General features: G+C 38.9%; 3 protein-coding genes across 6 annotated transcripts; 2 read left to right on the plus strand and 1 right to left on the minus strand.

Annotated features, from left to right (window-relative positions):
• The first annotated feature begins 2,393 nt into the window (after window positions 1–2,393).
• On the plus strand, window positions 2,394–6,557 carry TMEM97 (transmembrane protein 97). Its single transcript, XM_013960093.2, has 3 exons — window positions 2,394–2,538; window positions 4,149–4,293; window positions 4,825–6,557. Exons 1-3 carry the CDS (start codon window positions 2,416–2,418, stop codon window positions 5,073–5,075), a joined length of 519 nt encoding a protein of 172 aa, XP_013815547.1. The 5' UTR covers window positions 2,394–2,415; the 3' UTR covers window positions 5,076–6,557.
• A 148-nt stretch (window positions 6,558–6,705) lies between these two features.
• On the minus strand, window positions 6,706–9,278 carry IFT20 (intraflagellar transport 20). The gene is made up of 4 exons (XM_067309668.1): window positions 9,073–9,278; window positions 8,613–8,698; window positions 7,670–7,773; window positions 6,706–7,136 (listed from the first exon to the last, which is right to left on the minus strand). Exons 1-4 carry the CDS (start codon window positions 9,197–9,199, stop codon window positions 7,055–7,057), a joined length of 399 nt encoding a protein of 132 aa, XP_067165769.1. The 5' UTR covers window positions 9,200–9,278; the 3' UTR covers window positions 6,706–7,054.
• Window positions 9,279–9,410: 132 nt separating this feature from the next.
• Window positions 9,411–23,778, plus strand: TNFAIP1 (TNF alpha induced protein 1). 4 transcript variants are annotated; one of them, XM_067309449.1, is made up of 8 exons: window positions 9,411–9,589; window positions 9,683–9,761; window positions 12,418–12,756; window positions 14,635–14,804; window positions 16,732–16,821; window positions 16,933–16,985; window positions 17,605–17,800; window positions 18,413–23,778. In XM_067309449.1, exons 3-8 carry the CDS (start codon window positions 12,543–12,545, stop codon window positions 18,629–18,631), a joined length of 942 nt encoding a protein of 313 aa, XP_067165550.1. In that variant the 5' UTR covers window positions 9,411–9,589; window positions 9,683–9,761; window positions 12,418–12,542; the 3' UTR covers window positions 18,632–23,778. The 4 variants fall into 4 exon arrangements, with proteins under 4 accessions (XP_067165550.1, XP_067165547.1, XP_067165549.1 ...); XM_067309446.1 differs by having other exon boundaries at window positions 9,683–12,756; XM_067309448.1 differs by having other exon boundaries at window positions 9,683–12,756; window positions 17,674–17,800.
• Window positions 23,779–25,309: the final 1,531 nt, after the last annotated feature.

Consider the following 25,309-nt stretch of genomic DNA (forward strand, 5'->3'; position numbering starts at 1 on the left):
TGTAATTAAAATTGGGTGTGTACATGCATAAAGAACATAACTGTAGTCTCTGCTGTATTTTACATTTTTTAATGTAAATGAACCACAATGGAAGTGAGAGCTCATAAGAGCTGTCTCTGACAAAGATGATTTATTTGTAAAGTGAACGCACATGTGTATACGCATTACGCTTAAGGTGATCTGAAATGTGAGGTCGTATCAGAAGCTTTGTTCTTTCCCAGCAAGGTTAAAATCTAGCTTGCAGTGTAGACAGCAGTTTTCAGAGATGCATTTTAATCCTTTCTAACCTTTGCTGATATCAATGTGAAGTGAATTAAAACTTATTACTCATCTGTAAGCTCTCTAAATACAGCTTCTGCATCTCCTTTTATTAATTGTGCACTGACAAGAGAAGTAGCGAGTGCAAAAAATAAATTCTTAAATTACACACAAGTTTTCAACAAACATCCAAATATTAGAAGCCTGATCTTTCTGCGTGTACAACTTGAAGGTGATGCGATGGAACTAAACAAGATTAGCCATGGCAAAGTCAGTTGCCAGAATTCATTTCCTGATGCATGGTGAAATATCATTGATTGATTTATATCAATTCACTTATAAAATTACAAAGTTTTTTTTCTCCTGCAACCAATTTATTAGTCGTATATTTGGGATACCTGCATCCTGAGAAAGCATTTACAGCACATTAATTAAATAACGTTATTTAACTAATTATCTGTGCTAGACTTTTTATTGTTCCTTTGGCTTCTGTTCATTTGATGAAGAACAAATTCCTGACATAAGAAAGAGGTAAGCCTTTAAAAACATATCGAGCAACAGATGCAGCTCTGTGCTTCACCCTGGAGTGATGAAGTTGGAGGTTAGTGAAATACCTGACTGGCTATGCTCATTTAATGCTTCCTAATACCATTTTTGTCGCAGTGGTTCCTGTGTTTATGCCCATGCAGAGGATTCAGTCTGTGTCTTGAGAAACACGCAAAGTACACAACTGACCAGTTCTGGCTCCGAGTCACAGTAGTATTAAACACATATTGCATTGAAATTCTGGCCTCGTTAGGATTAACAGAAACAGGATTTCACTTCAAAGGGTCAAATCTTCAGTGGATATAAATCACCGCATTTTCCTTTAGGGGCTTGCACCATCAGATATGACTCTGTTATAGACGAGCCTGGGGGAATATACTTACAAATTAAAAGTTCCTAAAGTTAAGAGCATTTCAGTGCAGACACTGGCAGTTTTGGATAAATAACATCTTCAGAACAGAATTGAAATCTGCATTCCTGTTTGACCTGCCAGGAGTGTATGAATACTCAGCAGATTGAACAGATTGTTTTAATATTTACTCGGTAGCAATTTTACCAATCTTCTTATTTTATCCTTTATTTATTTTAGTAGTAGAATATCTTGAGATCCTTGGACTCTTTTTTCTTTATGTATATGTGTATATATATATATTTTTTAATTCTTCTGTAAAGTATCACTTGATAGAAAATTCTGTGCATTGTATAATCCTGCTCTTTTTTTTTTTTTTTAAGCTGTTTGCAACATTGATAAATGGAGGAAGCTGAAATCCTAGCAGATAATTGAAATATAGTCTGGGTCTACACCTTGGATAACTTGTGTCCTCAATTAGGGATGGAATCAGACTCGCTCAATTATTTGATATACTGTAACTTGATTTGGTGACTTTTTAAGCTCTGTGATGAAGACAGATGAGTCTATGGAAGGCATGTTAGTACTAATAAAATAAAAAAAACTTTGTTTTTTTCTTACCTTGATCCTTAGTCTGTTTAAATCTTGAAAAAGCTTGATCCTTTGCCATGTTTAAATCTCATAGCCTTACCATCTGTAGAAGATAGTCCAGCCTGTCAGAAATTGTTGTGCAGGAGGAAGTTAATTGTTGGAATGCCTTTTTTGCTAGCTACAGGACTCGGCCAAGAAATGTGAAAGAAATGAGTATAAACTATGGGAAAACATGATAACATTTTAAAATATAACTAGCAGTTAGCAGCTACTGAGAAGTGTATACATAAAATGCTTTTCAGTATCTCAGGCTTAAATGATTTAGGAGGATATGTTCCCTAGCAAGTCAGACGCATTGCCTGCTTTTGTTCTGTTCTTTACGTTACTCTGGCGAAATACATGCACGTTGCTTGTACATGCGCATCACTTCATAAGCAAACAGGCATAAATTCACTTGTTGTATTGCTAGAGGCTGCTTTGAATGGGGAACGTAAGATCTAAATCGTAGGTCTTCCTCCTTCCACCCTCAATGTTTCAACGTCTTTAAAATAGTCCTTCTGCAGCAGTGCGGTGAGGCCAGGGCCGCGGAGGCCGCCGGGCCGCGGAGGCCGCGGAGCCGCTGTGCGCGGGGATGACGGGAGTCGGGAAGGGCATGTCGGGAGCGCGCAGCTATGGCTGCTCCGACTCGCCTCCTGGAGTGGGTCTTCGCCGTGTACTTTCTCTCTCATATTCCTATCACGTTAATGATAGACCTGCAAGCGCTTCTGCCTGGAGCTGGTATCTACCCGGAGAGCGTAAGTAGCTGCTGCCGAGAAGCTGCTCAGACTGTGATTTGTTTGCATGCAGCTCTGTGCAAAAGCTGTAGTGACTGGTAGGTAGAAGGGATTTTGGAGGAGGAGGGACGTAGTTCTCTGCAAAGGTTTTGAATAGCAGTAATTTTATAGATAGCCTTCAGCTCGATTTAATTGATCTTGTGGCATTTTTTTTAGAAAATCTAGCATGTAAAGAGACATTAGGAAAAAAATGCAGTAAATTTTCTAAAATAAAATAGGACTAAAAAAATCAACACTTCTCTATCTGCAGTATGATTTATATTTTTCTTCTGTAGTCATTCATTTGGGAAGTAGAATAAACTTGATTTACTGGTATATTTAGTGACTGTGAGTGTTTTTTTCTTTTTTCTCTTTTTTTAGCAGATTTCTAAATCAAATGTATGTACATTGCTCCTTTCAATTTAAATGCCTACAGTAAGAGGGGCAAGCAAGAAAAATCCCTGATAAATTTATAGTGTGAATGATAATTTTCCCAGTGTAGTATGTTTTTTGCAGGTAGAGGAAAGCAGACTGGAACAGTAAAATTCATATGCATAGGAATGTGCCATGCTGCACTGTCACATACTGTCTCTTGAATGTGGCTCTTTAACCACCCTCGTAATTCAGTGCTCCTGGGTTTGACTCATACTCCAACAAAAATATGAAAGGGAATTGTTACTGAAATCTAAGACCAGGCATCTCCAAATGTATTAATAAAAATCTTTAGTTTGTGATTTTTGAATAAAAGTATGTAAGACAATGTAATAAATAGTCAATTAAATAATAGATGAATAGAAGATCACAATTAGTTCAACCCGTCATCAGAATGAGATCAGCCATAACTTTCTACTAGCTCTACATTTAGTGCATTTGATTTTTGCCATCCAGTACAATTATTGCATTATAGAAACCATTTTTAATTAATAGTTAACTAGCAAATCTCAATACGTATCTTTCAGTTCAAAGTCCAACTTAAAGCCATGCTGGAATTTACATTTCCATCATGGAAACAGATTACAACTCACTAGGCCCAAATTCTTGCATCAAGCTCTTCAAGCTGCGGTAGGTAGCTGTGTATTCTGAGGTCTAATGATGCACTCACCCGAGCGAGCGAGGCACCACACTCCTCTTGATTTAATGAGACCTGGCTGAGGCTGCTTCCATAACTCACACTACCTGGTTAGACACTACAAGCGCCTAAAAATATTTGCAACACTGAGCCCAACTGTCCTGGCAATAGCAGGGTCAGAAAGAGGAAAATACAAGAATTCTTCCTTTATCCACTAATCTCAAGGTGTGAATTTTTTGTGGGACTTTTTTTTTTTTTTTGTAGAAAATGACAGTTCAGGAAAATTGCCTGTAATTTAATATATACTTGAAGGAAAGGATTCATCACACTAAAGACTTCAAGAATTTAATCTCTATTAAGACAAAATTGCACTCAGAAGACTTGTGTACTAAGATGAGATCATGTGATTTCTCCCACTGCAATGATGGGCTTCATCCAAAGAGCAGCTGAGATTCATCGTTTTTTTTCCCTGTTGCAGTTGATGTTCAGTGTATTAATCTGTTATTTTGTTCTTTTCCTTAAGCTGACAGAGTTGTTACAGTGGTATGCAGTCACCTTTAGAGATCCAATGATGATCCAGCCCCCTGAGTGGTTTAAGTCGTTTATATTTTGTGAAGTCTTCTTACAAATGCCTTTCTTTCCCATTGCAGCATATGCCTTCTTAAAAGGTTGGTATAAAAGTGGAAGAACAATATGTCATGTGCAGCATTTCTGCAGAACACTTGCTTTTTGTATAGCAAAGAAAGTTTATCCAGCAATCTTAAGAAATTATAGGGACACACCATGTGGGGTGTTATTTTCTTGCAAGTTTTATCTGAGAAAGCAGCATAGAATAAGGCCTGTCAGAAATAAAAACTGTAACTGTAGGCCCTTTTCAACTGCAGTCATATATGTGTAACCAGCACCAACACTTAACATCTGGCAAGCCACCAACATAGACAAAGTTCTGGGTCAAGTCTGTGTACTTACTTTGTTGTTTTAAAACTTTTGTGATTGAGGCATCATTCTGTATTTCCATTAAGTTAGATCCTAATTTTCCTTGGTTGCTACTAGTATTAAGTTTTTCTACCACCTGTTTACTATGACTATGGCTCAGCCTGTCACAGATGTAACAGTTAATGTTCTGTTAATTTAAAAGCCACTGAATTCTGCTCTTTTCAAAAATATTTCAACAGTGCTTCATTTTTGCCTCAATACAGGTGGCTGCAAATGGATAAGGACTCCTGCAATTATCTACTCCAGCCATGTAGCTACAACTTTGTTTGCTATCCTTGCTCATATCCTGTTTCATGATTTCTCAAAATCTGAGCATTTGAGTCCTCAGACACAACGTGAACGCCTAATTCTCTTATCTATATATGCACCATATTTGCTGATTCCACTTCTGATTCTCTTTACCATGCTGTACAGCCGCCAATACAACCATGTGGAGAAAAGGAAGAAGAAGTAAGTCAGCTATAAAAATTGTAAGTGCAGCACTCATACTTGTTTATTAGAGCCTACGCTGACCTAGTCCTTTGCGACAAACATCTGTCTGATAATGTCAACTGCCGCAGCTCGTACCCAAGCATCAGACTCCTGCAAGAAAAGTTTGAATTGCCTTGAGCTTACAGCTCTGCTCTAATCAGAAACAGCTTTGGCAGAAGCCTCTGTCAGCAATTCCATGTGGTATCTCTGCATACACAGCTCAAGGGACCTGGCTCCTCTCACACTGTCAACCTCGTGCGGCACATCTGTATTAGGAAAATAAACCTTTACCACTGTGGTATGTAATTGTATATTGGGGGTTGGGGGGGGGGAAGCGTACCTGATACTTGTTCTTCATTCAGCTAGTCTTTTTCTAAGACGATGTTATAAAGTCACTTAAGAAACCTCTCTTCTAAGAACACATTGTGCAAACTCCATAAGTGATTTGCACAATTTTGCAAAGCTTTTGAAGCATTTTCATATAATAATCCTTAACTTTCTCAGACCTTCCAAAAAGCAGAATCTCACCTTGCTTTCTTCAGCTCAAATTTTGATTAACTGTAAATGTCTGGTCAGTGAAATATATGCCCAAAATCTGGATTTCTGAATGCTTAAAGTTAACTTAGTTTGACAATGAGGCACACTTCTTCCCAAAGAATTTTGAAGAACTTCAGCAACTGTAAACAAGCATTTATAAGCTACTTGCTTCCAATGAAATCACTTCTAGTATGCAAATAAATAACAAAGCATTTGATCTAGCATTTCATTTAAACTTCTTATGGGAATGACTAAAAGGAACTTAAAATGACCATGAGATCTTACCTAGTCCATACAGTAAATGTTGCATTAGACTTTGAAGTTACAGTAAACAAAATCTACTTACTGGTAGATTTTTTTTTGTTCTTGTTCTCAGTCTGATCTGTAAGAATCAACCTTGGAGATTTGTGTAAAATTTACAGGTCAAAGAACAGGCTTTTCACTCACTGCCTATATACTTCAGGACTTCATTGGTGTATAATTTAAAGCTTCTACAGGCTTTGAAAGGCCACCATTTCCATATTTAGTTGCCTAAAGACAAGCATTTAATGCATCTATTGGCACTTCAACATAAGGCTTGATTTTAAAATCAGATGCTAAGTGCTTGCAGCATTGTAAAATATGGGCATTCCATTTTTGAATGTCACATTCATACTTATAGTTTATGTATACCCCTTATGTCACAGTATGCTTGGAATGGTTTGTATCATCAATTTCAAGTTCTAGTCTTAAGATATTCAGAAAAGCTTTCTAGTCTAATATTAGTAGCTGTATGGACATTGTACCTCAGATGTAATTTAATCTTAATTCTGCTGTGTTTTATACTTTTTTCGTTTGTAATTGATCAATTCTTTTACTCATAAATTTGTCCTTGTTTTCTTTTTAACTGGATAGCAAAAGAAAATCTGATCAATATAGATAAAAATTACTGCTGCTTCTCTCTGTGTGTTGTGTCTTTATAAACATGAAAATACTATATATGGGAAATTCTTCATTATGAGTATGTAGGGAGTTGTAAACTCTTAAAAGCAGAAAAAAACTTAGCAGAAGCAACTAATTCTGGGATCTCCAGAAGGTCTGAAAACAATAATTTATTTCCTGATTTCTTTAAAAGAGCTGTACACTTCAAAAAAGTGAGACATAACATAGCAGCAGTAGTGTTAATTCAATTGTAATCTGAATTGGAACTACTGACTGTACAAAAATTTTATAAAATTAAAGGACAGAACTGTCTTTATTTACATCTGTTAGAAAGCTCTCCTTATTGCCACTTTTAGTGTAAATTCATATTGCATTAAAAAACATTTTCATTTGTACAAGCCATCTATTCATTCATACACAATGAAAAATTGCATATTTTTGAAAGCCTCAGAATCCTGGAATGTTCACGTTCCCAGGTCAATATGCTGTTTATCTTAAAATCTTCTATTTCTGAAAAATGAATTGGTCAATGAATTCATGCTGGTCAGCTTCTATTTTACACAGAGTCTCATACTCTATTCGGTATCTGAAAGAGAAAAAAAAGGTTACAAGCTACATTCAGCTCATGTTATTTACATGGTTTAGTTCTATCTTCATGGGTCTGTTGTGAAGGAAATCTAGGCTAAGCACATAAGTCATTTTTAAAGCAGTGGCTATATCAGTTAGACATTGCAGTTCTAAAGTACCTACAAAAATCTAGACAAACAGCACTGTATTACAGTTTTATTAGTTTCTTCAGCTGCATGATCTCATGCCCCCTCTATTTAGCCACAGAAACATTAGAAATGAGGCTTCCTGTAAGAGTGGTAGACAGGGCCTTAAGTTAAACATAGAATTATGCCACTGCATCATTCCATGCATGCTTTGTATAGGAGGATATATCTTAGCTGCAGATGAACTGTTTGAACAAGCTTAGAGACTGTCCTCCTGCAGGCAAGCACGGTGATAAGATTGAGTATGCAGTCTACACGATTGAGCTGAGTTTGTCGTGTATGACATACTACTTTCTCTCAAAATATTAAATCAATGCCCCCCAAAAGCATTTAATATAAAACTTACCTTTCCAACTGCATCTTTTTCTCAGCTATTAAAGCCTGAAGTTGCTGTTCCTGAGCTTCTCTTTGCTTTGCTATAGACTTCAGCAAATTTCGTGCACCAATGGCCTGTCAAAACAGGATTTTCAGTGATGCAGTTGTATCAGGATTTTTTTTTAAAAAAACACTTTCATTACTATCAGATTGATTTTGAAGTGTTTCAGCCATGCTAACAACAGAAGAGGATATCATGTTGATATTGAGTGTTTGGTGGAACAGGCAGACAGCCCTGTAGCAGTTGTGCAGATTAAGGCATTTTTAGGCTTCCTTCACACTTCAAGTGTTCATAACAGTCTGACAGGAAAGCCATTCTGGAAATACAAGCTGATCATTGTTTACTAGTACTACAGAGAGACAAGCTCTGGCTATAATTTTTTTCCCAGAACAAATGATGAAAAAGCAACCACCTACAATTGTGCTAAACATTCATTTTTATTTTCACAATAATATGGGGAAAAAGCAGTCTGGGTGACATGTAGAAATACACAAAGAAAGTTTCAGAGGTAGTTATGGAGATATGTATCCATTTGGTCTTTGGACAGCCCCTTTCTTCCTCCTCGTGGGGCCTCTCATGAACTAAGTTCAAATGGTGGAAAGATTGACTGGAAAACATTTTCTGTTTACATGCAATATATTGATAAGCTGCAACAGTATGACTATTAAATGCAGGAAAAATGTGACACTCCAAGCATGCTTATAAAAATTTCCAGTTGTTAATATAATTTCTTTGGAGCCCCCATGCTTTCATACCTGACAGGCAGGGAGATGTTAGCTACCATAGAAAATGTCTGTATAATGCTGACAGAAAATGATTGCTTATAGTGTAAAAGTAGGAAGGAAGGAAGCTGGTTTTTCATGCACTGTACAGGGCAGAGTACATTACAAGCCAGTAACTAATTGCACAGTACCTTCATCTTCTCACTTTCAGCAGCTTTTGCTAGTTGATCAACAAGTTCAATTAAGCTACCCACTATTTTCTGAAATTCTACTACTTCTGCAAAGAAAAAAATTGTCAAGTAAAATCCATCAAAATAACACCGAATAAGACTAATACTTGTACTACAGGCTTTGATTTTTAGCTGTGACTTCTTAGTCCTTTGAGTTTACAGTAAACAGGTGCATTTTAAGGTTTTCCTCCATAACAGGAAGGATATAAAAGAGGAAAGAAAAGAGAAAATGCCAACGGGATTCGTCACTGTCCTCTACGCCACAGAGGCTGCTTAATTTTTCGTCAGTTCAAGGCATTTTTGTAATCCTACTCCAGGAACGCTCACGGGAGGCTGCGGAGCCCCGGCACGGCGCCGCTGAGCGACCCCTGGTAACAGACTGCTGCGGCGGGGCCGCGCGGCGCGGCGCGGCGGCACTTACTGTCCACGAAGGCGCCGCACTCCTCGCGCAGCTGCGCCGTCTGCTCGGCCACGCCGGGCTCCAGCACGCGGAGCTTGTTCAGCTCGTCGAAGTGCAGCCCGGCCTGCCGCAGGGCGTCGCGGGCCATGCCGCCCCCGCTGCCGCGGCCCGGCCCGGCGCGACCCTCCCTCCCGCCGCCCCGCTGCGCCCCTCCGCGCCGCGGCTGCCACGGCGACAGGCCGGGACGTACCACGGAGGCGGGCGGGAAGGAGGGAGGGAGGGAGGGGGAGGCGCCGCCGCGCCGTCCCGTCCCGCCCCCCCCGGAGCACGCCGGGAGCTGTAGTCGCGGCGGCCCGCCGACCCCGCGGCACGCCGGGAGCTGTAGTCCCGGCGGCGGGGAGCGCTTCCGGGTTGCCGGCGCGCGGCGGGGCGCGGAGGAAATGAGCTCAGCCGAGGGGCCGCGCAGGGGTGAGCGCCGGGGGCGGCGGGTCCGCGGGGAAGGGCGCGGCGGCGCCGGGCTGATGGAGAGCGCGGTCAGGTATCGTGCCAGCGTGCCGGCGGGCGGTGAGAGGCGGCTTCTGCTCGCGTTAGTATTTAGCTTCTGGGCTAATCTCGTTATTTGCCTTTCCAGGTGTAAAGCTGAGACCCTGAGAGGAACCACTCTGCCGCCGTCGTGCCGTCGCCCTTGCTGAACAAGGAGCAGAAACCAGGTGTGTGGGCTCGGTACCTCAGCACCCGGAAACCTCGTCTCCGGAAACGTCGCCCTCCGTCCCTCTGCGTGCGAAGCTTTGGGGCACGCAGAAAACTGCTTTTCCTCCACCGTTCTGACACTGACGTGCTCATGCACCTTCCTCTCTGCCTACACGACACCTACCCCATCCATAACCTTTGTGGTACTGCTCCGCTCTGTGCAGCGTGCTGCTGGCGTCCTGCTTCCACCTCATCATGAGGGGCTTGGTAGAGCCTGGGGGTGTCAAAAAATAATAAGACCATTTGGTCTAGTCCAGAAATTAGGTAGAAAGTGTACCAGTTTGCAAGTGATTCTGTTCTTTTTTTTTTTCCTCTTGAGCTGTTAGAATTATTTCTTTTTATGGAAGTCATCAACTGGGACCATTTCCTGATATGGTGTCCGAGCTGCTGTGTTATTGTTCTACAGTCCTCCATCTGCTTCCCACACAAGGCAGGAAGGAAAGGAAGTAGAAAATCTTCTCTTGCGTTAATGGGTGTAATCAGAGGTTACATTACTGTTTACAGCAAAAGCCTCCTAGCTTATTAGCCAATGACCATGTTACAGTAGTAGTATTTGCTCATACTTAGATTGGCTGGATAGCAAATTTTGCTCATATTTTGCTTCATTTTACTTGGTCAGAGAAGTAACTAAACACCTGAAGCGATAGAACTGACTCAAAACTTGATTCTTATAAAGAGATATGTTCAGACAGACCACTGTTGACATTAGAGAGCTCTGTTTGGGTCTGGAGTTCTTTCTCTTGTTACAGGATCAGTCTGGCTATCTTTAAAAACATGCTTTTGTTTTAAAGAGAGATTGCAAAGGGCTAAAACAAGACACATCTATGACAAATTTATAGACCTAAGTTATACTTCTGTTTCTACCAAAGGTCTTAACTGTGAAACAATAAGGGTAGTTGCTTCTAGTCTTGATTTACTTAGTTTTAAAAGATTATAGTAAACACCTATGTCAACTAAGGAGGAATTGTATTACGTGCAATGCGTTTGGAGAAGTTCTGGTCAATTTCACATACCCTTTAGCTGTTTTGGCTAACAGACTTCTTCTAACACCATAATCACATGCACGGTTTGGGGTTGCTGCTGGCTGCTTACCAGTCAGAAATTACTTTTCTGGCCAAATTAATTTGTAACATGCAGTTGCCTTTGACTTATATTTGTCAATGGACTACTTGTCTAAAATGATGTGCTCAGAAAAAAACTGTGGCTTGCTCAGATGTAGAAGTAAATTTACTGTTGTGTTCTAGGATGATTAGCTGAAAGTCGAGTGATGACAGCTAGTGGGAGTTCCAGTTAAAGCATTTACAGACAAACTGATCTCTCTTGGCACTAAAAGTATTAGAATTGGTTTGTGTCTTTTTGACCTGCAAAGTTTTTGTATTGCTTATTGTTTAATAGATTTTGTTTGTAGTGCTTGCTTAATTAGAATAACATTATTTTAGATATCATTCTAAGTTCAGTAGCTATTCAAATCTCTGGCAATTTTAAGATACCATCTGTAGCTGCTAAGTAATTTGCTGTACCAGATGGATGGAGAGATGTGTTTTTCTTCCAGGCTGAAAGCTGAGGTGGAGTGAGAAGGAAGAGGGATGTGGGAAGAAAAGCAATACAGTTAGGTTGTTATATTTATTTATAAAAGGTTACTCATGTACCATGGGCACAGAACAGAGAAGCGAACAGATGCTTGTAGTCTGAAATAGATAAATAGACAAAAGCACAGTGAGAGGGGAAAAGCCAGCAAAATGTTTCTGAGGACAACAGTTTTTAAAAGGATAGCTGAGAAACCCATACTTGTACTTTTCCAATTAAAGATCTTTAGATCTGGCCTGTTAGACTGAATTTCATTCTCCTTTTATTTGTTTGTTTCCATTCTAAGCTCCTCTTGGATGGAAAGATAAGTATAGTGAGATTTGGAAGAGGAAGGAAGCTGTGAATGTCTTAACTGGCTTTTAAGTGAGACAAATATTCCAAAGACTGGACGCATTTTTTTAAATAGAAAAATTAATATTATATTGATTGCTTGGCATTCCAGGATGGAAGAAGAAGAGTTCTGAATGAAAGGATGTACCAGGAAATAGAACATTATGATCTAGCATTTCAGTGTTGAGGCACTTGAAAGAGAGGCTGCTGAAACCTCTGTAAATGTCTCCAGTTAAAAAAACAAACAAACAAAAAAAGCCCACAAAAACCAACTCATATATACCCCAGCTGGAGAAACTGCAGAAAGCACTTCCATTGTGTTTTAGATCTGCACAAGAAAAAGTAATGTCTTTTGGGAAGTTGAGAGGGAGCCAAATTCTTACTATTATTTAAACTTGGACTGCAGGATTGGATGGTGATTGTTGTGTTGGCTGAAGACTAAATAAAAGGAAGTCTAGAAACATTTAACTTGCCTCACTAACAGTAATGCAGACATAACTTAACTGTATGGTGCTGAACAATCATTATATTGCTGTGCAAGTTGTTTGAAAAACATCTACATCTTGTTTTGTCAGAACTTGTGCAGTTGTGTCCTTAAGAATCTACCGAATACATCTCTTCTTTAATGTGGGCTTCTTGTTTTTGTTTTAAATGGTAATTTCAGGCTTCTGTATTGATCTTATATGTTTCTGTTTCAAGGGTCCAGTGGGTTACGACTGTTTTTGCCTTGCACTCCTCATCTCGTGACTTGTGACCCTTCACCAATCACGGCGGAATCCATCAAGCCCACGCTCTGCAGAGTTGTCATCTATCTACAGAAGGAGATGTCGGGGGACACGTGTCTAACCACTCTTTGTCCAGCTGCAGGATCCAAGCCCAAAACTTGCAGTTTCAAAGGGGGCAACCTTGGTAACAAATACGTGCGACTAAATGTTGGGGGCTCCTTATATTATACTACGGTTCAAGTACTGACCAGGCACGACACAATGTTGAAGGCTATGTTCAGTGGCAGGATGGAAGTGCTCACAGACAAGGAAGGTAAGGGGAATGTCTTTTGATGTGGAGAATTTTGTAAAACAACAGTTTTTGTAGACTGCTGAGTGAAGGGTATAAAGAAAAATGTATTCTGAAAGTAATTTGGAACACTAGGCACCCAGCTCCCATTGGCTCTAAAAAGCCTCTGTGCCTTATGAAAATGTGTTCTTTTGTTACTAAAATTAACTAGAGAAAGGACTGGCTCTCTTTGCGACAATCACAGCTGGTATACAGATTGCTGACGTTGTTATCAAGACTGAACATACGGCATGTGGGCTGTCATTTATTGTGTGGTGTATAGCGGCATCAATCAAAATGGGGGCAGGACGACATTCATTTTTCATCTTTCAAACTCAGAACAGCCTTGCTTGCTATGTTGAGGATTCTGGTTTTGTTTTGTTTTTTTTTTCCTCCCAAACAAGTTCCACTTGTGGCTGAAAATATATATCCATGTTGTGGCAGTATTTAGTCACCAGTCAAGTATTATGTCACCTCATGCTGGACATTGAAACCTGGTATTATAAAAATAAAAATCCATAATAAATTATAGAGAATAGAACAAGTAAGAAGACCAAATTCCCTTTGAGTAGGCTGGCTCATATGACTAACTCAGTTTAGTCCAGCAATTTTGTGTAAGAGCCTTAGCCTGAAGAGAGGACAGGATTAGTGTTCTGACAGCCACAGCTGGAAAATATAGTAGTGGTTTAGTCTACTTTTCTTATATTGTCCTCTGCACCTGGGTCCCAAAATATAATTTTTTTTGCCTGCCTTCCACATTGTGGAAGAGAGTTTGTCACTGTACTAAGTCCTCTGCTTGCGTGTCCTACACTACTATTGTTTGCCAGCAAGTCAGACATCCTGTTTCCCAGTGAATATGACCTCAGGGCTGTTTTAGAATCAGAAAAATGTCTGTCTGCTACTCTTTCCTGTGCTGCTTCCACACTCTACTCCCTCCTGATCTGTCTGTGTGCTGTTCTTTACTCATATTTGGAGACCAGAACAGCTTTTTTCTCACAGTGTGTTTTCTGGGCTATTCTATGTTTTGGCGTCTTTGGAATACTTTTTTTTTTTTAAACTCTGAACAACAGCAGAAGATGGTTGGGAGGCTGACAGATTTTTCTAGGTAGGCCACAGAACTTAGCCCCAATTCACTTGTTGCAAATATTTGCAAATTCCTTCTTCTAGTCTTCCCTTGGCTTTCTTAGTAATAGATTTTTAAGTTACAAGTGCCCAGCATTACACTGCAGCAGCAGTTGTTACATTTATTTCCATACCAATATAGCAAAACCCTATTTTGCCAGGAATATGCCAAGCCTCTAAATAAAACAGGCAGCTTACCTAACAATAAGCTTTTTTTAAGGTTTGAACTGGTTGGTCAGGCAGTTAAATAGAACTCTGTAAAAATGCAAACTGGTGATTTCCTATAATAGTTAAAAAGATCCATTCCTAATACAGAAAGGATCAAACACAGAAAATAATTTTGGTTAGGCTGCACATGGACTGATCAACAGATACAGTGCAGTCAGGTTCCTGCAGGGATTTTAATGTCTCTTGAGAGAAAGCTGGGTATTTTTAATTTTTTTTTCTAGCTGGATTTTTCTTCTGGGGTGCTGAAAAGCAGTGAGAATATACAGGAGGTACCAAAAGAGTGACTTCCCTGTCATTTTCTGTTCTGTAACCAACTTCAATTTGCTCAAAATCAGTAAAGACTTCCACTGAATGAAATGGAAAACAGATCATATGCAGTTTCAGGGAAGTTTCAGTGGGCTTATTATCAGCTTATGAGGCTTGAATGCAGTTTCCATGTTTAACCTCTCTGAAGAACTGTTGCTTGCCTGCCAGTGTTGAGGTGACTGAAACATTGTGATGGTTATTTTTCAGGCTGGATCCTTATAGACCGTTGTGGGAAGCACTTTGGAACAATTTTAAACTATCTCAGAGATGACACAATTGCACTTCCAAAACACAGACAGGAGGTCAAAGAGTTGATGGCAGAAGCCAAATATTATCTCATTCAGGGCTTAGTAGACATGTGCCAAGCAGCTCTGCAGGTAAGAAATGGAAGTAGTCTGTAGTTATTGATGGATGTTTTGCTTATAAAAATGACTTAGGACGACTTCAAAGAGTGTTTCATGGCCTTAGATGTACATCAAGTCTTAGGCGTACAAGACAGCCTGGAAAGAAAATGAGACAGCAGTGAGATAAGTTGTGAAGATCTTATCAAGTACATTTATCAAAGCCATAGTTTTCCTCGCTGTGTATGGACACTTGAGATTCTGTGATGCTTTGTGTAAGAGAGATTTAGTTTATGCTCTCACAGGAAATGTTTTCAGACCTATCTGCTATTGTGGAACAGCCTTCCAGGCCAAAGGTGCCTGTGTTCTCAAGGGATCTAGCATAATTAGTAATGTGGTTGCATTATCAAGACAGCTATTTCTTTGTAAGAGGAGATAAAGATGGTCCAGTGGTTAGATTATATTAATCTAGAACGTGAAAGGCTCAGGTTCAAGTTCCTAATCATTTCAGAAATGTCTTGTATGATGATGGGTAGATCATTTCCTTTTGTGCTGCCATTCTCTTGTCCAGCTGCCTGCTGCAGAATGGGGATAATAGCACTTTTTCTACTTCACAGGAATGCCAGGAAGATGAATAAAGAAGAGATTATGTTCAGAACCACTAATATAAATAGAGGGACTGTTTCTTTTGTGTTTGTACTTTTTTTTTTTTTAAGGAAATAGTGAATTTTGAGTTCCTTTTATGTGAAAAGAAATAAAAAGCAGAAATTTAAAGGAAATTCATTGAATAAACATGATTATTTTGAACACAGATGTTTTAAAAGACCTTATGGCATTTGCCTAAAATTTTCCCCAAATTATATCACTTCTAATTAGATAATATTGATAAGCAGAATGGGTTGCAATCTTTGAAAATGTGGTAATTTTTTTTTTCCAAGTTTGAATCTTAATGGAGAAGGAGGAAGTTCTATATGGTGAGCAGTGATTACTTTAAAGATTTTTATTTGTATCATTTTACTAGCTCTGTTTGTAAATATTTAAGTCCATAAGTAACTTTATTCACTGTACTGGTCCTTATGTGTTCAGGTTTAGCTGACTGAAATCACCTTGTTCAGCTGACTTTTTTTACAAGGTTAGCCCAGTTTTTTTTATATATATATATATATACACACACACACACAATTTTTTTTATATATATATAAAAATATATATAAAATGTATATATAAAAGTTATTAATCTTAAGATTGTGAAATGAATGTTTCTGATTGGATAAAGCGTAGTAATTAACAAATACCTCACATACTAGGTTCAACATACTTGTAGCCACTGAAAGAAGTGCAAAGCTACACTGACAATTTTTCTGCTGGTTTGGAATTTAAAACCTTTTTTCTAAAAGAACCCAAAATGTTCCAAGGCTTTCACGTTAGCTATTGAGCTTTCCTTAATTTGCTACATGAGGAATCTGGAGTCACAGACTGTACTTCAAGCTATTGCTGGTTGCTTTTGTACCACAAAGGGATGAAGTCCATTTCAGTGACATGCCAAATGTTCAGTTCATAGTGGCTGATCTTCTTATATACTGCAGTGTTTTGAGTTAATTAAAACTTGTGCAAACTCTTACTATCCTTTTCTTCAAAAAAGGTTGGAATAATAAACCCACTTAACTCAAGTATGACTTGAGTTCAGAGTCTTTGCTATAGCTAAGAAGGACATCCTCTTGCATCCCAATATTTCAATTATTGCTGCCTTCTGGGGATAAGAAACCTCTCTGCTGTATTTCTAGTTTGCAGATCAAGGTAATGCTGTGTAGTTACTATAGCAACATAAGGCTCTTCCTTTGCATCACAGGGTTTGGGAACATGGCTGGAGGGTTTGGAGAAGAGAGCAGCAGCAGCAGTTAGTTTCATCATTTATATCTCTTGGGTTTTTTTATTTCCTCTCCCTCTTCTTTCTTTAAAACAGGACAAGAAAGACTTGTATGAACCTGTCTGTAACATCCCTATCATCACATCTCCAAAAGAAGAAGAGAGACTCATAGAATCATCAATGAAAGTAACTGCTTTTCTACAACTATCTAGTGAGAAATGGAATTTCTGCTAAATGTATTCAAACACAGAATTTACCTTTTCTGGGTTTGTTTTTTTTTTTTTCCTCTCCCAATAGCCCGTTGTTAAGCTGCTCTATAATAGAAGCAACAACAAATACTCCTATACCAGGTATGTCAGTTTTCTCTGCACTGTAATGGGAAAGTTTCCCTTTGACTATGGGAGTGGAGGAAAATGTAACGTGGTCTAACTTCTAGTAGCTTGCAACAGCACTGTTCTATGGATTTAGGGAACTTAGTTCCCTAAATTATGTATTTACCCTGGAAATTTGCATATGATATCATTAGTCTGTGTGCAGAACACTTTGCTTTTTAGTTAGCCTTCTAACATGCACTGACTCTTCAGACTTTTGCTGTTACTAAACCTAAAAAGAACTGCAGTTAGCATATGATTTAATCATCTTGAGCATTGGTCAAGAGGTAGTTGTAGATCGTTGATGTAATGATTTGGGAAATTATGCTGTCATTATTAATTATCTAACTTGACCTTTGAAGTCTGATACATTTGCTCATGGGGATCAGACCATCTTATTTGTATCTCAAGCTGGCTATTACCCTCTCTTCTTCTTCTTTTTTTTTTTTTTTGGCAGCATATAGCAATGAGTGACTACTTGAATTCTGCAGTTAGATCAACGCTTAGAACTGTGGTGGAATAGGCTTACTAATTCTGTAGAGACAGCCAGTTGCAAAACTACAAAAACCTTATTCCTTCTTTTGTTGCTCTGTTTCAGTAATTCAGATGACAACTTACTGAAGAATATAGAACTGTTTGACAAACTTTCTCTCCGATTCAATGGCAGAGTTCTCTTCATTAAAGATGTTATAGGGGATGAAATTTGCTGCTGGTCTTTCTACGGACAGGGTCGGAAACTTGCTGAAGTCTGTTGTACCTCTATAGTGTATGCCACAGAGAAGAAGCAAACTAAGGTATTGGAGTTTGTCCTACCTGTCTCTTATGGTTAGAAAAAAAACAAACCACTGAATCACAGAATAGTTGAGGTTGGAGGGGACCTCTGGAGATCATCTGGTTCACCCCCCTCCTCAAGCAGGATCATCTAGAGCAGGTTGCACAGGACCATGTCAAGTTGGGTTTTGAACATCTCCAAGGATGGTCTTTCTGCCTCTGATTTTGCACAGGTTACCTAAAGACTTGCTTCCAAACACTGCATCTTAAAGGGATGAGAGTTACATGCATGAAAATATGGTAATAAGTAGCATGATGAATCTAGAGAGTGTCCCTAACTTCAGGAGGTACATCTGGTTTGCACTGGTGCAGGTATGCTGATCAGGATCTGACAGTTGTATTTAAGAATCAGAAATACTCGTATTCCATTCTAGAACAATCTAAAAGAAGAGGTGGGGGATCTGGCAGCTGGAGTAATCCTATACTAGGGATTAGACTGCTTTGCTCATCTTTCCCTTTTACAATTGTTTTACTCTTTTTACTGTGAATCAGATTTACATGTGTGTGTGTGTGTGTTTTCTCCAGTCCTGTTATCCTGTATTGATCAGGAAAAGGACATTTGCTGTTTTTTGTAGGTTGAATTCCCGGAGGCACGAATATATGAGGAAACACTAAATGTTTTACTTTATGAAACACCACGAGTTCCTGATAACTCTCTGCTGGAAGCAACAAGCAGGAGCCGAAGCCAGGCCTCTCACAGCGAGGATGATGATGGTTTTGAACTTCGTGATCGAGTGCGCCGAATCCATGTGAAGAGATACAGCACCTATGATGACCGTCAGCTTGGCCACTAGCTTGTCAGTAGAGGAGAAAGGGTTTACTTTGAAGGCTTGTACAGATATTCTTTGAGTGAGATCAAGAAGTAGGGAGGGATAAGTTGGACTCTGTGGACTAACCTTCATCTGGCTTCTTGGCTCCTTAAAGAAGCTAAAGGGCATTCGTGAACACAAAGTAACACTAAGGGCCAAAGGCTTTGAGAACTGACATGTTAATTTTGCACCACATGCTTTAAATAGAGACTGACCCCTTTGTTTGCTGCACAAGAAGTTGAATCTTGAACGCTGCTTCTGACAGTTCATGGTTGGTCTTTCATATCTAATGATTTGCCAGTTATCTTACTTCCTGTGAGAAGTACTGTTTTTCCTGGATAAGATGGTGTGGTTTGAAAATCTTTTCCCAGACACCTGCCCTTTTAGGGTTTTGTGTAATGGAACTTCCAGTTTTTAAATCAAGATATTAAAGGAGGGGGTGGAGAGGATCTGAACATGGATACTTTTAGCAAACACTACATCCTGATAACCCATGGAGGAAATGGTTAGCTATGCAATAGTCAAATACAGTGCATGTGTGATTTCTCCCACTTTTTTCCCCAATACACATACAAAAATTTTCTTTCAAGATAGCTGTCTTTAAAACTCATTAAATCTAAACTACGATCTTCCAAAAAGGTAAGAGTCAAGTCATCAAAAACACTCTTGTATAAAAATGAGAAAATTTTGAAAATTTGAATAAATGTATTGTCCTGGGAGATGGAGAAATAGGTGTGGTGAAGGAGGAAACTTCTACAAGTAAGAAAACTTCAGGAACAGGTTGTGGCAGGATTGCTACCCTTTAGGGTTGTGATGGCATAATCCTTTTTATATAAACAATGGCAATTTGGGGAATTTGTTTTGCGTTAGTTTCCTCTTGTGGCCCAAAAGTGCTATTTGATATCAGATTTCTCTAGCTGAGGGGGGAAAAGTACAGTGACTGGTGAAGTACAGACTAAACATTTTGTAATACTAGATAACGTTCACGCACTGAAGAGTGAATTTAAGTTCTGTGTTCTGAATCCCTTCTAGAGCATATAAGTTGAAGTGGAGAGATAAGAATATCCATAGAAATCTTGTGCTAGCATGAAATAGCAAAACACCTTGGACATAGGAGAGAGGTGGTTTCTACTTAAACTGAAATATCAGCTTCGTTATTCTGAATGTTTGGCCTGGTGCTAATTTTAAAATGACCTTTCAGAAGGTTAGTATCCAACCTGTTCTCCAAACTGGGTCTCTGGAAAGAGTTTTGCATTTCATATGGAGAAGTTACTAATGTATTTTTAAAAGTCTGATTGTATCTTCCCGTTCTAGGTTGCAGATTCAAATCCTACCACTATCATAAATAGCTATTACTTGATGGTTGCTCATTGGCACCTATGGATATGTAATACCAGTGGAGCATGCTGTACAACTGCTTTTATGTCCCTATATTGTAAATGAACAAGGAAACTTCAGGTTCCAGGATGTTTAGGCTTGAAATCCTTCGATTAAGTGCCAATTTTATGTACAAGTCTCAAAGTAAATTACTGCAAAAGCCTGACAGGAAAATAAGCCTAGATTAATATTGTCAAGTCATAACTAAAATTAAAATGGCAGGTGTTTTAGTAGTAACGGATGCTTGCAGAGGAGGGAAAAGTGATTTCCACTAGGTTAAGCTTTTGAAAATGAGATTGTTGAGGCTTGTTAAGAAAGCACTAATAGCTGTTAACTTTTTATTGCACAGCCAGGCCTCTACATGTGGAAGGTTTCTCTTAATTCTCCTCGCATCCAGGAAATAGCATTGCCACAGTAATGCACCTGCCTTTTTGTGAAAGGCATCTTTAAAACACTAATAACCAATAGCCTCTTTTGTTTGATATTGCTTTCTGCAAGTTGTTGTTTTCCAGACGGTTTTGCTATCATGCTAGTGAAAATACAGCTGCTGAGATTAATTTTGACAAAGACGTTTGTGGGTTTGGGGTTTTCTTTTTATTCCACTAGAGTGTAATTGGGGGGGGGGGTTGCTGATACTGTTTAAATTACATTGTGGTGGGTGCTTTGAAGCTACCAAGAGAGGCTGCAGTCTTAGGGTCTTTTTGCTGTGCTTAATAGCTTCAGTTTATTCTTCTGTATTTTGTTTCATCCTGTGGCAAGTAAGACTGCCATGTAAAATTCGTATGTGTGGCACTTCTGTTTCTTGGCAAATGATTTATATAAATTTTTCTTACTACTATCAAAGTGATTGTTAGCAGATTTAGTAAATGATGTTGGTAGCCTTGCAAAACTATGTTTAAAGCAGTTATAAACAGAAAAATGTCATTATCTTTACATATGTTTTCTCTGGGAAGCACAGGTGTGGGAAGGAGCACATGTGAGAGGATGAGTGTCAGAGCAGTGTGCTGGTCCAGAGGCTTTCATTCAGTGGTTGGATTCTGTACTCCCAGGATTTCTTAATGAAATTGATTCAAATTGTGAATTACTATGCTATAAGAAGCAGAGAAAAGCTTGTGTTTCGGTTTAGTTGGTATTTTTCCTGTCTCCCACAGTAAGCAAGCATTATTACTTTGTTTTGAATTTGGATTAAATTAATCTCAGAAAAGAAAATTTTTTGAGAACCATCTGGAGTTGTGAGAACCTTTTAAAGACTGAAAAATAACTTACTGATATTTGTAGAATATGGAATACCAGTACGAACTGTAAGCAGTTATGGATGTTTTTAAAATATATCTAGATATCCTTCTTACTTTACCTTTTTCTCTCATCCCCGTCCATTCTCCCTGCTCTTCCCCAAAATAGTACCAGTCACAAAACATCTACTTTTAGATTAGGATATGACTAAAACTGGAATGATTCTAAATAATGTTCGGTCATTGTAGACAGAGCACCCTGTCAGTCTGTAAGCTTTACTCAGAGTAATGATCTAATTGTGTAAACACTGAAATTTTGTCTATTCAAAAGACATTCCAAAGTCATGGTCTTAGTGTTCTTAGTTCTGATAAACTTTTTCAGGATGTGGTTGAGAGACCCTAGCTAAGTACCTGGGATTGGATTAGATTAGCAGTCCTATAGTTCCCTCTGCCGGTACACAGACCAGGGATGCTAAAACACCAGGAAATCCTCTGTGTAGGTGTATTCTGGGATGTGTGCTATTATAAGGACCTGCACACTGCTAAATGATTGTAATATTAGCAATCCACTTCCTAGGTAGGGCCACTGTATTCATACATTTCTGATAAAATCTAGAATGCCCTGGGTTATTTCTTACCTGAGTGGTTACATAATTGGTATTTTACATGAAATCTCAGTAAATCTAAATGTAGATATGGATGCTGCCACCACTTACACAATTCATAGGTTAAACATTTTTCTAATACAAGCAGTAGAATACGTTCTCTTAAAAAAACCCAAAAAACTGCTTATCTGAAATTGGTCTAATACAAAATGTTAATTGTATGATCTTTCCACCAAAATCATGACATGTTGATTGTATAGGCAAACTACCAGGTTCTGATAATTTTAAATACTACAGTTTTGACATAACTTATGCTTTGTATTCTTACCTTAATCCTCCTTTACTTAAGGGATATATCTTGTTTTGACAAGAATACATTCTAGAACACATTTTTACAACCTGATATGATGGAGAATAAGTGAAACACTGAAAACACTGAAAAGGATAATGCAGCTTTGACATGCAGTCTTCACTTATTTGTAGTAAGCTGTCCACTTTTAGAGAGAGTGAACAGCTGTGCTTGCTAAGAATCTTCTCTGCTGGCTTTAAATATCACAAATGATCCCTATTAAGACAATATAGATTTCTAATTATATGCATTTATGCCTGCAAATTATGAGACTTGTCATAACTTCCTACAGAGACCATCACCAATGGATGTGTTCACTGATGTGCCTGTGAATTTAAAGTAGCCTTTAGGAAGAAGTGTCTCTCTGCCTTATTTGTAATGTATGAATCTTAACTACATCAGCCAGCATTCATTAGCTGGCGGAGCTTCTTTGGAAACCTTACTGTCCTCTTCACTCTTGAATTTAGGTGAATTTTATGCATTCACATATTACATTAGCAGGCCGAGAGAATGAGTGGAAAACATCAACTGACATCTATACACAAGCACTGTAATAAAGGGTTGTGTGTTTCTGTAATGGGGTCCTAACATACTGCAAAACAGCCTCAGTCTTTCTGCAGAGAAGGAGACTTGGTGCCTTGAGTGAATGTCTTATGTTAAACAGCTCTCCAGTATCAGTGTTAATTAGGCAATAATGTCAAAAGAGATAGCACTGCAGGGTAGCAGCCTCCAACTGCTTGATAAATGCAGAGACAAAACTAAATGTTTAACCTTCACCTTGACATTTAGATTTTGGAACAGGAGACATCTATCCTATTGTAACATTCCATTCTGCTGACTTTTTATCTCTTGCACTGCTTGGTTAAAAATAAAATAAATAACCCAGACTAGGATGGCATTGGAGGGACTGATACTATGTTGTTATTGAAAAGCTGCATTCTGCTTGGAACAGGTAATACTTCTGTGTTTTTGTTTAGATTTTTTTTCTTGACTTTTTTAATTTTCAGACATAATTCACTCCTAGAAGTACTGATGTAGTATAGCTTAACTGAATGCGTCCAGCACAATTAGATTATATCCTCTGACAATCCTTGGCATTAAATCTATACAGCCAGATTGCACACCACCCATTCTGTTAGAAGAACTGGGCTTTTATTAAGAGATGAGGGGGCATGAGTTCCACTTCCAGCTTTGCCACTAACTTGGTGACATAGAGCAAATTGGTTGTCGTGTATGTGCATAACTTTCCTCATTTGTAATAAAATGGGGGTAAGACCCTCCCCTACCTCAGAGGAGTGTTGAGACTTAAATTGTGTAATAATAGTACAGCTCTTTGGATTTCTGTACTATTTTGTATCCAGAGGGTAGCAAATATGATTGCTGTTCCTGTTTTAAATGACATTCTATGATCAAGCTGTTTTCTGATAGCATCAGGCTTTTGTTTTATTTTCATGTCTAACTTTTAAGGGCAGTAACCATATTAACCATTGAATCAAGTGTTTCCTCTATTTTTTATCAGTGTGTTAAATGGAAATGGAACACTAATTTTTAATAAACTGTTATATTTTATATCTTCTGTGATTTTTTTTTTCCATCATCAAAAATTTTAATTCTCACGATGGTTTCTTTAAGTATACACTTCTGTTCTGCATTGTACTTGATCCTCACCAAGTATTTAGGATGCCTGGATCATAGAAATACTGTCCTGGTGAATGGCTTTGTATTATGTGCTGTTACTACCTTTCACCCATCCCTGCAAGTGCAGGCTATAATTCTGTAGGAGATACTACTGTGCTTACAGGTGTACCACAGATAACTGGTTTTGGCTTTCTCTGGGCTTTTACTTTAATAGTAAAACAATTATGTTGGTCACAGTACTTCTCATGTTTATGGAAATAACTTTACTTCCTAGTACGAATCACAGAGAATTTTGATCTTGCTTTAAGAAAATTTGTGTTACCACAAAGGTAATCTAACTTGCATTTGGAAGATCTTTAACCTTGCTTGACTGACACAGCAGTCTAGCAGGGAATTAGATCCAGAGATTTAGTCTGTGTTCTGCAGTAGGTGTGCTTTGAGCTAGCAAATACAATCTTATCGACTCTCTATTCTATTCAGTTGTTTTTCTGCTGCTGTTACCCCTTTTTCTTTGCTGCCTAGGTCAAGATTTGTAGTTAACATAGTGAAGAGAGGAAATGAGCCTTCCTTCTATCGCCTGCAGGCTGTATTGGTTACAGTTGCAGATTTGCTGCTTCTAAAGTCATGATGCCCATTGTGTGGGGAAGGGTGATGAAATAATTTTGTTCCTACCCTGGCTCTATGATGTATGATAGCCAGTAGAAACTGAACCTGTTTTTCTTCATCTTGGTAGGACTTTTTGTCCTTGCAACCGGGTAAGATGCTTTAGTCTATTAACTGCCTCTTTCAGATTTGCATAGTTATTCCATCTAGACTGTGTAGCTTCCTTTCTTCTTTTTCCTTTTCTGCCCGCACTAAGGGATCTCTGGCTTATTAGTTCCCTTAGGAACTCTCCCTTTGCCTGAGTGTTACGCTGTGGCATGTTCTTTCCTGCGCAGCCACAACTATTGTAGGATTTTTAGTAGCAGCTAGAGGACTTAATTGACAGTGAGCTCTGGTTTGTTAAACAGCCTGAATACTGCTACTAAAGGAATGATCTTGCCTATATCCTTATCTGCTTTGTAAAGAATAGCTTAAACACCTCATGGGCACTCCTTGTGGTTTTTGCAATCAAAATATTGTAGTTCTGCCAGGACCAAAAAGTGAAATTACCTGTGAATATGTGAGTATGCTGCTTACTCTTTTAGCATTATATTGAAAAAATAAGGGATTAAGCACTGGAAAAAAGCAGATTAATATATGTAACTGACCTGGTGCTTCGACCACCTTCCCTTCTCTAGAGATGCCGGTGTGCAGCTGCAGCAGTCCCAGAGACGCACTGAACCCTGTGACCCCTGTCTTGGGGAGACTCTGTCAGGACCAGCTTCCTCACTTGCCCCTTCCGTAAGGGGGGGGGGGGATCAGCGACAACGGCTCGGCATGAGGTAACGGCGTTGGAAATGGGGGCTCCAGGGCATGCCCT

The sequence above is a fragment of the Apteryx mantelli genome, chromosome 22 (genome assembly GCF_036417845.1).
Source record: "Apteryx mantelli isolate bAptMan1 chromosome 22, bAptMan1.hap1, whole genome shotgun sequence".
NCBI lineage: Eukaryota > Metazoa > Chordata > Aves > Apterygiformes > Apterygidae > Apteryx > Apteryx mantelli.

Coding starts and splice junctions, on each gene's coding strand:
- TMEM97 (XM_013960093.2), top strand. CDS start 2,416: ATGGCTGCTCCGACTCGCCTCCTGGAGTGGGTCTTCGCCGTGTACTTT. Junction 2,539..4,148: donor CTGGTATCTACCCGGAGAGC/GTAAGTAGCTGC, acceptor CTTTTCCTTAAG/CTGACAGAGTTGTTACAGTG. Junction 4,294..4,824: donor AGCATATGCCTTCTTAAAAG/GTTGGTATAAAA, acceptor GCCTCAATACAG/GTGGCTGCAAATGGATAAGG.
- IFT20 (XM_067309668.1), bottom strand. CDS start 9,199: ATGGCCCGCGACGCCCTGCGGCAGGCCGGGCTGCACTTCGACGAGCTG. Junction 8,699..9,072: donor GTGCGGCGCCTTCGTGGACA/GTAAGTGCCGCC, acceptor TTTTCTTTGCAG/AAGTAGTAGAATTTCAGAAA. Junction 7,137..7,669: donor AAAAAGATGCAGTTGGAAAG/GTAAGTTTTATA, acceptor TTTCTCTTTCAG/ATACCGAATAGAGTATGAGA.
- TNFAIP1 (XM_067309446.1), top strand. CDS start 12,402: ATGTTTCTGTTTCAAGGGTCCAGTGGGTTACGACTGTTTTTGCCTTGC. Junction 16,822..16,932: donor TCATAGAATCATCAATGAAA/GTAACTGCTTTT, acceptor CTCTCCCAATAG/CCCGTTGTTAAGCTGCTCTA. Junction 17,801..18,412: donor CAGAGAAGAAGCAAACTAAG/GTATTGGAGTTT, acceptor TGTTTTTTGTAG/GTTGAATTCCCGGAGGCACG.